Consider the following 15933-nt stretch of genomic DNA (forward strand, 5'->3'; position numbering starts at 1 on the left):
TTGGTCGTGCGAAGAGATTTAGAGGCTGAGTCTGGGTTTCAAGAGATAGTATATTCCAAACATTCGAGCAAGGAAGGTAGAAAGCCAATATTTTGGATTAAGAGAGCTAGAATGCTACAAGAAAGGACTTGGCCGTCCAAAAACCGTAAAGAGTGATAAGTTAGGACCAGAATGGAGAGGTATGATTGTGGTGAGAGCTTTTCCTCCAGGTCCCCCAGGGTAAAAGGGCCAATGGCGATTCTCTTTTCTCCAAGTTTCCTCTTCTGATTTTTCCTATAGAAGTGTAAAATGTCTACCCATTCTTCAATTACACCTTGCGTGTTTCCTTTTCAGGATATTTATGAATTTGTTTGATGAATAGAAAATAACACTGCCTGGGAGTCCTTTCACGAAACTGTCAGCTGGTTACTCGTGATACGTTCATTAACAAAGATATTTAATTCGGGCTTATTTTTAAATCTTCCTAGCGAATGATCACTTTCTAATGTAAACATATTTGCAAAATCGTTTCATTAGGGACGTAATATATAAGGCTCACGTTGAGATTCACCTTTGCAGTGAATGCAGTGCTCCTTCTTACGCAACTTGACACACAAGTTGTAGGGTCTAGATTTATGTCATATGATGATGCGGTAATTTATAGAACTGTAAGTCATCAGGCAAAACCAGCTGTCATTGTACATTAGGATCCTATTTAGGCTAAACAGGCAACCTATATTTATGACTGAAAGACCCAGAGTTTCTTTACTTGATGGGGGTAGATCTTTGTGACATCTTACAACGACTGCAGGATTACACACGAGACGTGACATCACTCGAGACTTCGGGTTTATCTCCAAGAGTGGAGGGGTATGTGCTTTCGACTTCTGCATCGGCACTGAGAATGAAAATGAGTTTGAAGTAGGTATGTGTTCTATGGACTCATAAAAACCGGTGATGCCTTGGTGCAAAAATCAGTGATAAGCGAGTGACCTGTATTTCACGTCAGTCCCAGTTTAAGGCGGTATGTCGTCACTGTACCCAGCGATCTTTAAAGTTTCACAGACGGAGAATATGATTTGCACTTAATTGAAGACTTAAGCAGTGAAATGTTTACTTTTATGCTTTGTGGATCGCTGTGTGTTATTTATGAAGACGTTGTTCTTGAGATCTCTTGAACTAATCGCTATCAGGCACGTGTCTTTGAGGGAGTGAATTTCCTTGCCAAAACTTATAAAAAGGCGCCATATTGTCCCCTTTTTTGTGAATCTGAGGAAGGCAGGACTACCCAAAACAAGGTCAATACTGCAAGAAACCAGAAGGAAAATTGAAATTCATCCATTAATTCGAGCTAGACTGGCCTCTCTCTCTCTCTCTCTCTCTCTCTCTCTCTCTCTCTCTCTCTCTCTCTCTCTCTCTCTCTTTTATTATCCTATGGTATGATAATTGACAGTCGTCGCTTTCTATATATCTGAGTTTAGTCAGCTGGCAATTGGTACAATCTGAGTTTGGTGTTTTCTTCTACGCTTTGGTAAACAGTATTTGTTAAATGTTTATAATACTTGTATACGTTCAATTTTAAGTTGCTATTCCGATCTCCTAACATCCCACCTTTCCCTCTATTGCAGGCAGAAAACTTATTATTAGACGTCAATATGAATATGAAAATCGCCGATTGGGGTTTCAGTAACTACTACACCCCAGCCGACACCCTAAATACCTGGTGTGGGTCGCCGCCGTATGCTGCTCCCGAGGTGTTCGAGGGAAAGAAATACATCGGCCCCGAAATCGATATTTGGGTAAGTCACTCATCAAACGGACGGTCAAAGGAAAAAAAAAAAAAAAAAAAAAAAAAAAAAAAAAAAAAAAAAAAAAGTTACCAGCTCAGCAGGTGAGTTAGTTGATACACCTTCAACGCGTAGTAAATGCTTCTTTCCTGACGTACAAATGAACAGTTTTGAATTATGGGCTCTCTGTTTACAAAGTCTAAGGATATAGTGTGTAGATCATGTGTGTTTACTATGCAGTTTTTGCTTTAACGAGAAATGTGGTAGGAATTATATTTCAAGTGGTCTTCATTCAGTATTGTTATTATCACGAATATACAAAACGGAGATTCATGTCGCATGTCGGTTTAGACAACCAAGGTTAATGTTGTCTCTTTCTGAAGCACAACACGATACGTTGTACTTACTGCACAGCTAGTTCACGCGACGGAAATTCTAACACGTCTTGAACGTTGGCAGCTATCTTCGAAGGGAAAGAATCCACTAATTAAATAAATGCTGTTTTAAGGAGGAAATGGGAATGGTTACGACACTGAATTCAAGACGAAAGTCTTCCGGGTCCGTTATGTGATGGGGCTTAAAAACTCCCAAGGAAAAGGAAAAAGGGAGAGAGAGACCTGCGCATCACTTCAGAATTTTATGCGTGAATGTTTCAGTCCTTGAAATGATCAATCGGGAGGAAGTGACATCGATATGGGTTATCGTGGGAGGCCACAGAAATAAGGAAGTTTGGAAGGAGGAGGAACTATCCCCCCCTCCCCCCGCCCCCCACCAATTTTTTTTTTTTTTTCTAGTTTTATTCATTCCTTAAGAAATCTGTCGGCAGGTTATCGGGCTGAATTTTAATCAAGTCATGTTTTTCGCTCTTATTCGTGCATATTATCTGTCTTCAAGGTCTCGCCATCTAGATTTGATATTGCCCAATGAATGATGTGACGCAATTAGAGAGCCGAAGCTACTAGCTTGTTGGTGCGTTATTTCTTCCATTTCTGTTGTCATGTGTGGGTAATGTGCAAAATATACATTGTTATGAAACGATAGACCCTTTTTAGAAACTCTGTTTTTCTTATTTTTGCGTCTTCAAACGGCCTAATCAGTTACTGCCATTGTATCAGTTATTTAAACGTTCTTTGGGAAAGTATGTTCAAATTTCATTTTCTTCAATACCACGAGGACAAAGAAAGCTACTCCATTTAATCTGTCGTTAAGGTTGGTTAATATGGGAGATGGTCAGGCTATGTACATAAACTGGTCTACTTTTGAAAAATTTATACCATCTGTACAGGAAAAGTATATCTATATATCTGACAAGTTAGACAACTGACCAGAGTATTATTTGATCTCTGCATCTTGGATACTTTTAGTATACATAGCTACTTACCTCTGGTATGAACATTATCCCACCAACCTGTCTGTCTCCGTCGAATATAAATCGGGCCACAGCTGTCAGGGGGTAAACTGCACATTTATTCCATTGATAGATATACTTTTTTCTCTAAGGCTACGTATTCCTGTGGTAGAGATATACTACTTAACATCTAAATAGACTGTCTTACTGGCTCTATTAGCAGGTTAGAATCAAATGTATGCCAGGAAATATTTGTGAAACGGACAACATCCCATTAAAAGTGAATCTTGACAGTTATGAAAGACAATTTGGAATTGACCGTTTTAGAATATAAAAATCAAGAATCCTTGATGAAACATTTTTCTCGCACATATTGATTGATTTATGTTTACTAAAACTGGCGTCGCTTGTCGTGGATGGATGATAACAAAGGGCATTACCATCCCAGGGCTCACTTTTAATGTGAATTGTCTGAAGCAAAGTTTCATGCGTCAGTGTCATAAAATGTACAACATCAAATTTTACCAGGCCGTTTAAATTCTTGCATTAAACAACAGTAAACCAAAAAATCGATGCATTCCACATTATTTCTTCGTGACACCAAGACTAAAAAACGCTGTACAGAGAAGTGACCCCGAATATGTTTGTTGTCCCCCTGCAGAGCCTGGGCGTCGTTCTGTACGTCTTGGTGTGTGGAGCGCTTCCCTTTGACGGTCCCACTCTTCCAGCACTTCGGGATCGAGTCCTCTCCGGCCGTTTCAGAATACCTTACTTCATGTCTTCAGGTTAGAATAAATATAAACAGAAATAGTGCTGATGGTTTTCTTAGACATCTAGATATGACTGCACTTGTGTTTCCAAGGTAGAGTAAATGCTGATTCTTTTTTTCACTCATAGGGTAGTAATCGCTGCCATTTGTCTTTGTTTAGAATGGATAGCCATATTGTGTATAGATATTGTAGTATATTTATTGCTAACAGTTGTTTTCTTTTCCAGAGCCAGCTTTTATGATATATGTGATAAACTGTGAAAAGTTGTTGAGTAGGGTTTCGTTATTGTAGGACTTGAGGCCTTCATCAAACCACAATTTCGAATGATAACCATAGAACAGAATGAGATGCAGTTGCTGAATAAAAAGTAGTGTTTGGATTAAAGTAAAAAGTGCTGAAGACTTAATTCATTCTCAGAATCGTAAAAAAACCTTGTTCATTACTTTTTGGTTGTTTTAACTCCTTTGACTGTGTCTTAATAAAAGGAAGAATCTAATCCTAGATATTAAGATGACAATATCAGAATGTTATATCATCCCGTTTTTGTACAGCATGAATGTGCCCTCCTCATTGGGTTAAATTGGTAGTTTTTAGACTCATGCATCCAACTCTGCAATATAAGACTCATTACATCTTTGGCTCATTGTTCCTGCACCTAGCATCATTTGATATCTGGTGTAATGTTTCATGACATTTCAGCCACTTTTACCGAATTTCGATATACAAATTCTGTAAGTTGGCTTTGTAAAAATGTAAGCAATCTTGTGAAATACAAGCTTCATAGCAGACGCATTTATTCATCAGAATAAATGGGAAGCAACTTGAAGGACTAGAAATCTCTCCAAGTCATGATACCTACATATGAAATTAGTAGGTTTATGCAGTTTAGAAGGGCAGTGATTTCATCATTAAAATTGTCTTTTTGTTACTAGCTTTGCATTCTTTAAAGCCAAGCTAATATAAACGTATCATGACAGTGGTTTTTAACTTCTTCGGGTGGGTTAAGATAAACTCTTAACAAAAATTTCTACGCTGTGGTAAAAGGATTCATCTGTCTCGGGCTTCGTGAGAATAAGGCAGCTGATTCTGATTTGAAGAAAGATAAATAGGAAGATGATCTTCAAGTACCTTCCAAATGTGTGCAGGAGGTTGATAAACAAAGTCGAAGTTGAAATTGCTCTTCAAGAATTATTAGAAAGAGTAACCAGTAGAATCTGTGGCCCCAGATCACTTGAAACATGGATAAGAATACGGCAGGCTTACAGCTAAACTTGCCGATTCGATATTGATGTCGAGGAAAAAATTCTCCGTAGGGGCGTAGTGCCGTCAGTGGACCTCCTGTGGTGCACTGTAGGCATTACTTAAGGTTCTTTGCAGCGTGCTTTCGGCCTCTAGCTGCAACCACTTCCGTTCCTTTTACTGTACCTCCTTTCATATTCTCTTTCTTCATCTTGCTTTCCACCCTCGCTTAACACTTGATTCACAGTGCAACTGCGAGGTTTTCTTCATGTTACATCTTTCAAACCTATTCCTGTCATTTTTCATTTCAGCGCTGAATGACCTCCCATGTCCCAGAGCTTCGCCTTTGGCCTAAATTCTATAGTCAATTCAATTCAATTCGAGGGAAAAAATCAGATTTGTCTTTTGTCAGCGGAAACCTCCAGCAATGTCCTTTCTAAGAATTGGCATCGATGTTACAATGTGATTAACCCTATAATTAGATGATTAAAACAAGTTCAAACCAGTGCTCTACATTGTTATTTGCAAATTACACTGCTTAGAAATCACCACAAACATCTTTAGTGTAAAGATATTGATTTCGGGACACGAGTGGGAAACATCCAATTTGCAGCGATGGAAAGTGTATAATCCATAAGTAGCAAAGTACTATGTAACTCCATTGTCACTTTGTAGGGAGAGATAATGCCCTTAAAAGAGGAATCTTAGTACAACTGGATAGGTAGCATATTGTGGTAATTGTTTTTCATTTTTCATTGGAGAATGATAATCATGGTTACATTTTGTTAGCTGCTGTCAAGGGATATTTCAACTCTTCATCATTTGGATAATGTCTTTGACACACACAGAATCCTGCATCTATATATATATATATATATAATGTGTGTGTGTGTGTTGCAGGACGTCAAGGGGTAAACTTTTGAGATTCACTGCCACTCATTGCTCACTTCCAAACAGCGACTGTTTTGTTTCTCTGATTTCTTATTATTCGAGCTTAAACACAATGCTTGCTTCAAAACTTATACTAAAGTATTTTGTATTTTGTCGAAGGGAGTTTTGATAATTAAAGTGATATTTGTCCATCTGCACTTTCAGTATCCAGTGTATTGTTAATGGATATAGATTTAATATTAAAAATGGGACTGATTATATTTACTCAAAAGTCATGAATTTGAGTTATATATATGTGGACTTTAAAGAGCCTAATCTGTAAAGAAAGGACAGTTTATTCTCACCCAGGTTAATAAGGTAACTCCCGTGTATCCTTTGTGAAGAAATGTTCACATTACTTAGAAAATTTGTCTTCTTCATATCTTCAATGATTATTGAAGAACTACCCATATCCTTTGTAAAATCTGTTAATTAAGCGTTCTGTCGTCTTATGATTAAAGTGAAGACCTTCATAAGTTACACAGCTGATCGCTACTTGGATGCCAGCCTCCGTAGTATCCTCTGATTCTGTGATATCATAAAATGGCTCGGTGCTCTTGATATCCACCTTATAAACGCACGCTGATTTTGTAATGTAGAGCTTTTAGTCTTGCCCAAGCAGCTGTGAAAAAATCATGGATTTGACAGCAAGAGACCGTCGCATATTTCTGCAGAACGTTGAATGCTTCTTGGTTGCTTTGATTTATGCAGGATATCATCATATCCTTCAGTGACATCAGCAATATGCAAACTGTGACGTTCAGCAACAACATTTTGCCATACCTATGAGATGTCCCGGAAACTGACATGGCAGTGACCAGTTACAACCTGTCTAATGTTATCTGGTTCCTTTTATCAGTTGTAGCACTACCTGTTTCTTTGCCATATTAAATGTGTACAATCAGATGGCGACGACATTACAAGATTCAAAAGAATGTAGAGGTTTGGTTTTCTACTACAAAATAAAGCTGATGTTCTCGTCATTGTCATGCAAAGGCCTCAGCCAGTGAAATATATTGAAAGTTAGTAATTATAATAGTGTTCCATACCAATCCACGGTAAATTCTTGAGTTGTTGCAGGTTTTTCTCCCTCTGTCCATTCTCTTCATAGAGTAAGATTATTCGTGGCAATCGTTGACAGGACGGGATCCTCCAGCCAGACTTGTGTCCCGTCACATCCTTAAAGTTTGCAGTTCGTAACTTAATACCATTGAAGTAACATTATCTTCCGGTCTGGCGAAATAGGGTTTCTAATCTAGGTATAAACCCAGACCTTAATAGCTTCTTAAGTATATCAATGGATACCACCGTCAGTGACAAACTTTAAATATCACCTCAAATATCTTAAAAACAGTAAAAAAAACTACTTAAAACTACTTACTTTGTTTTCCCCACTCCTACTTCCAGTCTAACCCCGGCTGTAGTCACAAATTTGTCTTGGTCAGGATACCTTGGCTTGGCAAGAGAGAGAGAGAGAGAGAAACAGAGAAATCTTACAAGGACATGTTCATTCATTTGTCATTTTCTCTGTGGTGTGCTACAATCCTAGTGATTATTCCCTGTAAACTTTTCATCAGTGCTGTCTCATCGTTAAAATTGCCAGACTTGTTAAATTTTTGGAAGATAGCGACTAGTTAATCTAACCATATAGCAGTTCGTATTTTGAACCAAACATATTTGTAAACTAGCTATTTCAGCATGAAGAATGATAATTTCGAGGGTTTTTGCAGATGAACAGTCTTCTGCAAGAGTATAACTTATAATTTATTTACCTCTGGTTGAGTTTGAAAACGTTTCAAGTCAATGTAAGTTTTAAAACATTGCACCCTGTTTGATAAGTAACTTTATTTACTCAGGTTTTTTTAGACTAACTTATGCTTTGTCTTTGTCACGGTCCAGTAACCTAACATCCTCGTCCTTCATACATCCTCATAAAGCAGTCAGAAGATTTTTGCAATCCCGGTATGGCCTGTAACCTGTTGTTATGGTTTATGAGCGTAATTTTATCTTGATATTGTGGTACGTAAGAAGCATAATGGTAGCTTGAGTTGCTCTTTTGTCTAAAGTTTGCTACTATTCCAATGATGTTAAGGGAGCTCAAATAACGTCGCAAGGTGGCTACATTATAAGTATTTTGTGATTACAGCTCAATACGTCTGTCAGCTTTATGCAATTGCTTCAATCCCGAGGCTTCTCAGTTCACAATTTTTGGGCTTTTCTATAGTTTGATTTAGCTGAAATGGCCCCCTTTGTTACATAGATCGTCTTTTGAAGGTTTTTGGTTGAATATTGTTTCCAGCATTTTAGTGCTGGTATATCTATATCACTGATCACTGTGTATACCGTTTCTTGCTTTTATTTGTAATTCTTTACTATTATCATTCATCAGTTGTTCTTTCTAGATCTTTTGAAATGTTACATTCATTTAATTAGTTGTAAAATTTCATATCTTGTTGCTGTTTGTAAGTCATGCTTAATGATAGATTAGTGTTGCATCATCCACGTTCGTGATATGAAGAGGTCATGTTTCTGTGAATTTGAATCTTTGGTGTTCAATGATGAGTAACTATTTCTTGGATGTTTTCCTTTCGGTTTGCTTTTGTAAAAAGCTTTGAAATCACAACCTATTTATGTCGCCCACTTTTCTGTAAAATCAATGAACAAGTAAGAAACCGTGACATCTGTGATAGATATTGAAGGTGAAGATCACCCATGAAAATGAAAAAGTCAGGAAACGTAATTAGTCAGAATGCGAAAACAATCAGCCAGATGGAAAGAGTTTTTGAAATGCGATATAGAGTGAAGGACTTTAAGTACATATTAGAGAATGTGCTCCAGACACAGTGCCAAGGAAAATTGATGAAGGTGTCGAAATGTGCACCAACTTCCAAAGAGTAATTGCATTTAGGAAACTCGAATCCTTTTCCTTTCCATAGCAATGACTATTATTCTGACCAATTGCGTAACAAAGTGTCATTTACGTAAGAGAGTGATGCATGAAAGGATGATTTTTAATCCCAATGATATTAAGAGCTATTCAAGTTCTATATGCATTTCGACACATTTCAAGTGCTTGTAACTTTTTTAAATGATATATTAGACATTGCAAAGTCGGTAAGGCATTGCTAATTATAGTAATGCCATGTCTCTATTTATGATAGCCGTGAAAGTCATAAGTGGACTACTGAAGTTATTTCTCATTAGTGAATATGGTTCTGAAAGGGAACTTAATGGAGGAAGACTGTCCCTCCGAAGTTTTCGTGGTCAATACTGAAGAACATTTTGCGGCAGGCATAACTAACCAGATCAGACTTGTACACTGCAGGGAAAAGGTGACAGGAAAAATGGAGTTGTTAAAGAGCATCCCATTCTCGACAGTGTAAAACTTAACTAAAGAGTCAAATTTTAGAAAATGACTCAAACAGAAGAGATTAAGTTTATTTCTTTTTTTATAGGAAACACATTTACTCAAGCTTAGACATTTTATGATTACCACTGCAATTAGAGTATTTTACATACATGCATGATTTACAAAAAAAGGAAAAAAATGAGGACGGCAGAAAATTATAGAGATCTTTAAATTTTACCAATATTTAGTAGTAATAGTGTTCAAGGTTGGTAAGCATTAATTTCCGTTTGTTATATGGAAAACAGGGAATCAATTACACAATCTTAAATTTAAATTTTACCAATATTTAGTAGTAATAGTGTTCAAGGTTGGTAAGCATAATCCGTTTGTATATTGAAAACAGAATAATTGAAATCTAATATACAGATTATCCAGGAGAATTTGTATATGGCACGAAGAACTTTATTATTAGTAATAAAAAAAATAACAAAACACTGATAAAATAAGGAAAACATAAGCACTAAAATAAATGGCATACTGCATAAAAAAAATTAAAAATTTTAAAAATATGGTTTATGGAAGACTAGTACAAGCAACATATATATATATATATATATATATATATAATATATATATATATATATATATATATATATCTATATATATATATATATATAATATATCTATATATCTATATATATACATAATATATATACACACATATATATACGTAACATATATATATATAATATATATATATATATATATATATATATATATATATATATATTAATGTGACTGTGTGCATGTGTAATAAGACAGAAAGTCCCATTTACTCATTCACTGACGTTAACACTTATGCATTTTACACATAGTATCTGACGAAATAACGTGCCGCTTAAAAATTGGAGAATCGAGCTTTCACTAATTCGTAAAATTAATACGTTTTAGGGATATTTTCCCCGAGGAACTGGTCGTAATAATTTTTAATTGGGGCTAATTCTTATGGTAGTCAAGTTTGGGAATGAAGCAGAACATCTGGCCAAGCACTCCACGTAGACATGACGGCAAGGGATCATCGGTGATCGAATGCTAAATACAATTTTAAACTAAAGTCCTCACAAATAGAAATGAATTTTGAAGGATTTCAGTTCCTGGAGCTTAGCGATACTACATGCAACTCTCTCTCTCTCTCTCTCTCTCTCTCTCTCTCTTCTCTCTCTCTCTCTCTCTCTCTCTCTCGTATTATAAAAATATTTTCCTTTGTTCGTCAACTTACTGTTTATATTCATAAACCAGTAGGGTATCGCACAAACGAAAAAGTGGCATCATTTTATTCTGTGGCTTTCTGTCTCTGTCATTCTTTTGTCCTTATCCACGTTGCATACACTAGAAATGAAGAGGAGAGAGAGAGATGATAGAGAGAAAAGACCGAGAAAAAAAAAGAGAGAGGGAGAGAGAGAAAAAGAAGGGGGGGGGGGGAAAAGGAGGGAAGGGAAAAAGAGCGAGGAATAGAGAGAGAGAGAGAGAGAGAAAAGAGGAAAACTTCTCTTGAGTTTCATACACAGCCTCTCCTTTTCAAAGGCAATTTACGGTTTGTCCATAATCTCATTTAATGAAAGTTCCGGCGTACAGAGCATCGTCGGTTATTTTTTACTATTATTTTTTTTCTGCAACTGTCTTAAACTTCTTAGGAAGAAAAACCTTCTGATTCGAACAGACGCATCTTATGTTTCTTCAGATGAATCACATTTTCACGCTTGTTAAAGACCAAAGATTTTACTGCCTCATTTTTCAAGTTCCACTGTCTGGCCACAAAGTTATTTCGCTCTTCACAACTTCTTCCAAAACATATTATTCCTCATTTTCTTACGCTGTATCTATTACAAAACTGATTATTCTCTCTCTCTCTCTCTCTCTCTCTCTCTCTCTCTCTCTCTCTCTCTCTCTCTCTCTCTCTCCTCCCCCGGTCACAGGGGACCCCTCCCCTCCGTCGCCCCTCGGTCCCTCAACCCTTTGTCGGATATTAGAGTGCAGCTTTAGACTCTGACGTCAATTGTACAATTTGACCAACCATCCTGCTCTCTCTCTCTCTCTCTCTCTCTCTCTCTCTCTCTCTCTCTTCTCTCTCTCCTTATACATCCATGCAATTATTGTATTTTATATACGTCTGTGCACAGTCTATATTGGGGCAGAATCGCTGATATTTATATACATACGCGGCGCTGTGGTCGATTACACATTACGCTTCCACTCCCTTTCGTTACGTCGTTCGTCTTTATCATTTCTTCAGTAATGAATTTGTGGGTGTCGGGAACAGGATGGAAATAAAAGTGTGTGAGGCGAAGTAATAAAACTTGCTGCTGGCCATAATGTGGGCGAGGGTGATCCAGACAGGTAGACGGCCGGTCAGGGGAAATGAGAGGAAGGTAGTTGGCCAAAGCGGGACAGAAATCATGTTGTTGTTTTTTTTATTCAAGGGAACTTAAAGAAAAGAATCACGTCTTAGGAAATGTTTTTTCCATGAACAGGTAATTTGCAGAATATTGCTTGGGATTTATTTTTAAATTTTTCGGTACGTTCCGTATGTGAAATGAATATACGTATACTATATATATATATATTTATATATATATATATATATATATATACATATATATATATGTATATATATATACATACATATATATATATATATAATATATATATATATATATATATATGTGTGTGTGTGTGTGTGTGTGTGTATATATATATATATATATATATATATATATATATATATATATATATATATATATATATATATATATATATCTTTGTCGACTATCATCATCGACAAATGCACATCAGATACGTCATTTCATCAGAAAAAGAAAAGAGTGGCTATAGATGTGTATCGAAACTAAATTGTGAAGCCCATTTTTACGGCAGTTGAATAGGTGTTTACTGTTATAGATTCCCACCGTTACCGGCATTTTCTAGCGCATCGTATTTATGGTGACAGCAGAGCCAGTGCTTTGTCAGACAGACTTAGACCCGAGGATGGTTTGGGGTCTTCTTATTCCCCCGATTTTCGTGACCTGCACGATCACTTATACTCGGTTTTTTCCATCTGTCATCCGCCTGTGGTGTTTGTGCATGGCAACACTGCGTCCCGGGCTTTATATAATATCCCATTTCGAATGTTAACGGTGTAATTCGCATACAGTAAATTATTAAAACACTTTTCAGATGCAAATGTACACCAAGATATCCTTTTATTTACTTAAAATTTAGACATAGCGTAACTATTTAAAGCCCGGAACGCATTGTTACCATGCGCAAACACCGCAGGCGGGGTGGACACATGGAAAAAACAGAGGATAGTAAGAGAAAAGTTCATTTGTTTGTCACAGTGTTTCTCGAGAAAGGAACGACGGCGTAACAGAAGAAAGATTATTCATTTTTCATTAAACTATCTTCTAGAGATTTTTCTTATGCTTGATATTTCTGGAATTCCATTTACTCAATGGTGTGGTCTTAAATTTTAAAAGTTTATTTTGTTTACTGGTATTCTTTTCCTAAATGAATTTGAGCACGCATTATTGTGTAATTATTAAGTCCCACCTGCTCGTGTTGTTGATATGGTTAAATTTTTATCCTTGACTCATTATTTCCAATTAGCGTCATGCATGATTGTAATGTAAATCACGATATTTCTTTTCATTTGTAGTAAGGAAAAGCCAATTTTTGGAAAGCTAGAAGATATGATTTTGAATAAGGAATGTACTGTGAAGATTTATTAGAATGATGATTGAGATTTGAAAATAATGAATTTAACTGACATTAGAAGACGATTCTGGGTCATTCATGTAAATACATTTCTCTACTTTTGAGAGAGAAGAACGGCAAAGGTATGCTATGTTAATAAGCGGTAAGTGTAAGTAATAAGCCTAATATTTCCAGAAGTAAAATTGCGAGGAACGACAGAGTAGGACAAAACTTTGAAGTCCAAGTTCCTGGCTTGGTAGTGTGTGGGGACCCAATAGGACAAAAGAAGATCGTGTTAATTCTCTACATTTGTTAGTATCGCTTCTCAGAAATGATAACTTAAAAGCCGCACAACGTGAAATTGTGAATATACAGACTGTCCTTTGCGATATTCCGCAGAATTAGAATTGGGTTTAAGTTGTTTACGTCAGAAGATATATTGTTCTCACAGTAAGAAAGGCCAATTTGGACTTGTTTTGATGTCATTTCAGAGGTTGCAGTTGAACGTCACTCAGTTTTTCCGTGAACCAGCAACTGATCAAGTACTTTTTGTCTGTTCAGATTACTTTTCTATTTTTTCTGCCTCTATGCATTGTGTCTTGGTTATCTAGAGGTGTATCCTATCTATCCGAGACTGCCATTCATGATTAAGCTATAAATGAGTTGCAAGCAAAGCGACTCTAGCCATTTATTAGTTATTCAAACGAGAGAGCTACTGCAGCTTGTTTTAAAGCTGATCGCGGGAAACATGATTTGTACTCAGCATGTGTAGTAACTTCAGGTTGGCCTTAAAGATGTACTTGTAATGATGTCTCCTAAATTTATGATTCAGTTTGTCACTGACATTTGTGGGACGTTTTGAGGCTCTTTATTCATCTTGCCTGGAGAGTGGTCGTGATGCACCAGGTAGGCGTTGTAAGATTATAACACCGCCCCCCCACCCTCCACCCTACCAGGTGGCTTCCACTGAAAGGAAAGTTATTCAAAGTCGAGCGTGGTACGGAAAGTCTATTCGTGGTACGCAAAGTACAGTATATTGAAGAGAATGGTAGGCACGACTTCCATTTTCTGTTTAGAGAGGATGTGCAATTTTGTGCAGACTTGCAGACTTGAATGCAGTCTTGCTAGAGTTTGGAGACTGAACGTCTTAAACTTCAGAAGAAGCACAAACTATTCAGTAGAGTTAGGAGACTCAGAACGTCTGGAACTTCAGAAGAAGCATAAACTATTCAGTAGAGTTAGGAGACTCTGAACGTCTGGGACTTCAGCAGAAACACCGACTATCCAGAAATTGTCCGATTTTGATTGTAGGCGCACAATCATCGACATCTGGGTTGAGGCTTCTTTGTTATCTCTCGGGTTTTTTTCCAGCAAGAGACTTTTTATTCCTTGAACGGTGAGAATCGTCCGTTGATTTTTCTATTGCATATATGTGTGTGTATCTACGTGCAATGTGCAATCACGTTGCACCCTTTTCACGTACTGTTTATCTGAAATTCGTCGGGTCCCATCCACAGACTTTGAAGTAACACCTTCACAATAGTATAAACTAGGTTCGTCTGTTTTATCATCAATCCTGTGAGACCACTTTTTTTTACGCCCAAAGTTAGGGTACGCGCTGATAGTAGCATTAATTTTCCCATAAGCATATTCAGGCCTCTGGATATCTGAGTCAACTGCGTAATGCTCTGTGCCGAGAATTCTTTTTCAATCTTCGATATTTTCTGACATAGCTGATGTTCACCAAATCTTTCTATCTTTGTTTCTTTCTTCAGCTGCTCACTACTGCCACTGGTTTCATTTGGGCTTTCAGAGAGTCAGTAATTTTCATTCTGAAGAAACTGCATTGCACACCGGATCGAGTGGTGTACAATTGGGGCAGTATGAGGTTCTCATTTTTAGTTTTCTGTAAAATAAAACTATTAAGATGGCTTCGTCTGTCCGCCCTCAGATTTTATAAACCATTGAGGCTAGAGGGCTGCAAATAGGTATGTTGATCATGCACCCTCCAATCATCTAACGTACCAAATTGCAGCCCTCTTGCCTCAGTAATATATGTCTTATTCAAGGTTAAATTTAGTCTTGATCGTACGTCTGGTACGGCAATAGCTGCCATCAACACCACTGGCCCGTGGCTTAGAGTTTTATACATCATTATACGCTATACAGAAAACTATTACACTGAAGAAACGTGGACACATTTTTTATTTGTTGTATGATGTTATTGAAATTAAAACGTTATTCGACACCTCCTACCTGGTCTTTCTTGGTCGTCATGCACATTTATTCTGTAATCTTGATCTTCCAATACGTACGTTGAATTACACAAGCATCTCGCATCTCGGGACTTTCGGTCACTTTTTTCCCGTTACTTCCACTGTTGCCTCTCCTCACATTAAAGGACTCTTGATGCATAATATGACCCTTCCTCCGTTAAAGTTTCCTGCTAAAACTTGGACAGAGCAAGTACATATATTGTAGCTTCTCCTGGAGTAAATGCTGCCTCCTCATTGTAAACCGGGAATTGCTATACATTGCTCTTTAAGGGAGACGGATAATGAAAAAGTCTGGTATTTTGATCTCGCAACTTTTCGCAAACATGATTGTTCCTTGTCAGTAACAGCAACTCTCTTCTTCTCTCCAATTGCTCCCCTTTCAACAAGGTCACATTCTTTCATTTATCAAGCAATTCTTATCAGTTCCTCAGTGCATTTACGAACGAACGGTATCTTGAGCCTTGTGATCTTTATTTTATTTTGAAGCCCAGCACTCAGATCG

The 15933-nt window shown here is 37.1% G+C and overlaps 1 protein-coding gene across 4 annotated transcripts in view; it reads left to right on the top strand.

The window, feature by feature from the left end:
- The window catches only part of LOC135206939 (serine/threonine-protein kinase SIK2-like), a 113165-nt gene that overhangs the window by 80643 nt on the left and 16589 nt on the right, over nt 1-15933 (top strand). For all 4 annotated transcript variants that reach the window (XM_064238449.1, XM_064238451.1, XM_064238450.1 and 1 more), the window contains 2 exons: nt 1608-1778; nt 3776-3899. In XM_064238449.1, the coding sequence (XP_064094519.1) occupies nt 1608-1778; nt 3776-3899 (295 nt within the window). The remainder of the gene's footprint in view (nt 1-1607; nt 1779-3775; nt 3900-15933) is intronic.

This window comes from Macrobrachium nipponense, chromosome 31, assembly GCF_015104395.2.
Source record: "Macrobrachium nipponense isolate FS-2020 chromosome 31, ASM1510439v2, whole genome shotgun sequence".
NCBI lineage: Eukaryota > Metazoa > Arthropoda > Malacostraca > Decapoda > Palaemonidae > Macrobrachium > Macrobrachium nipponense.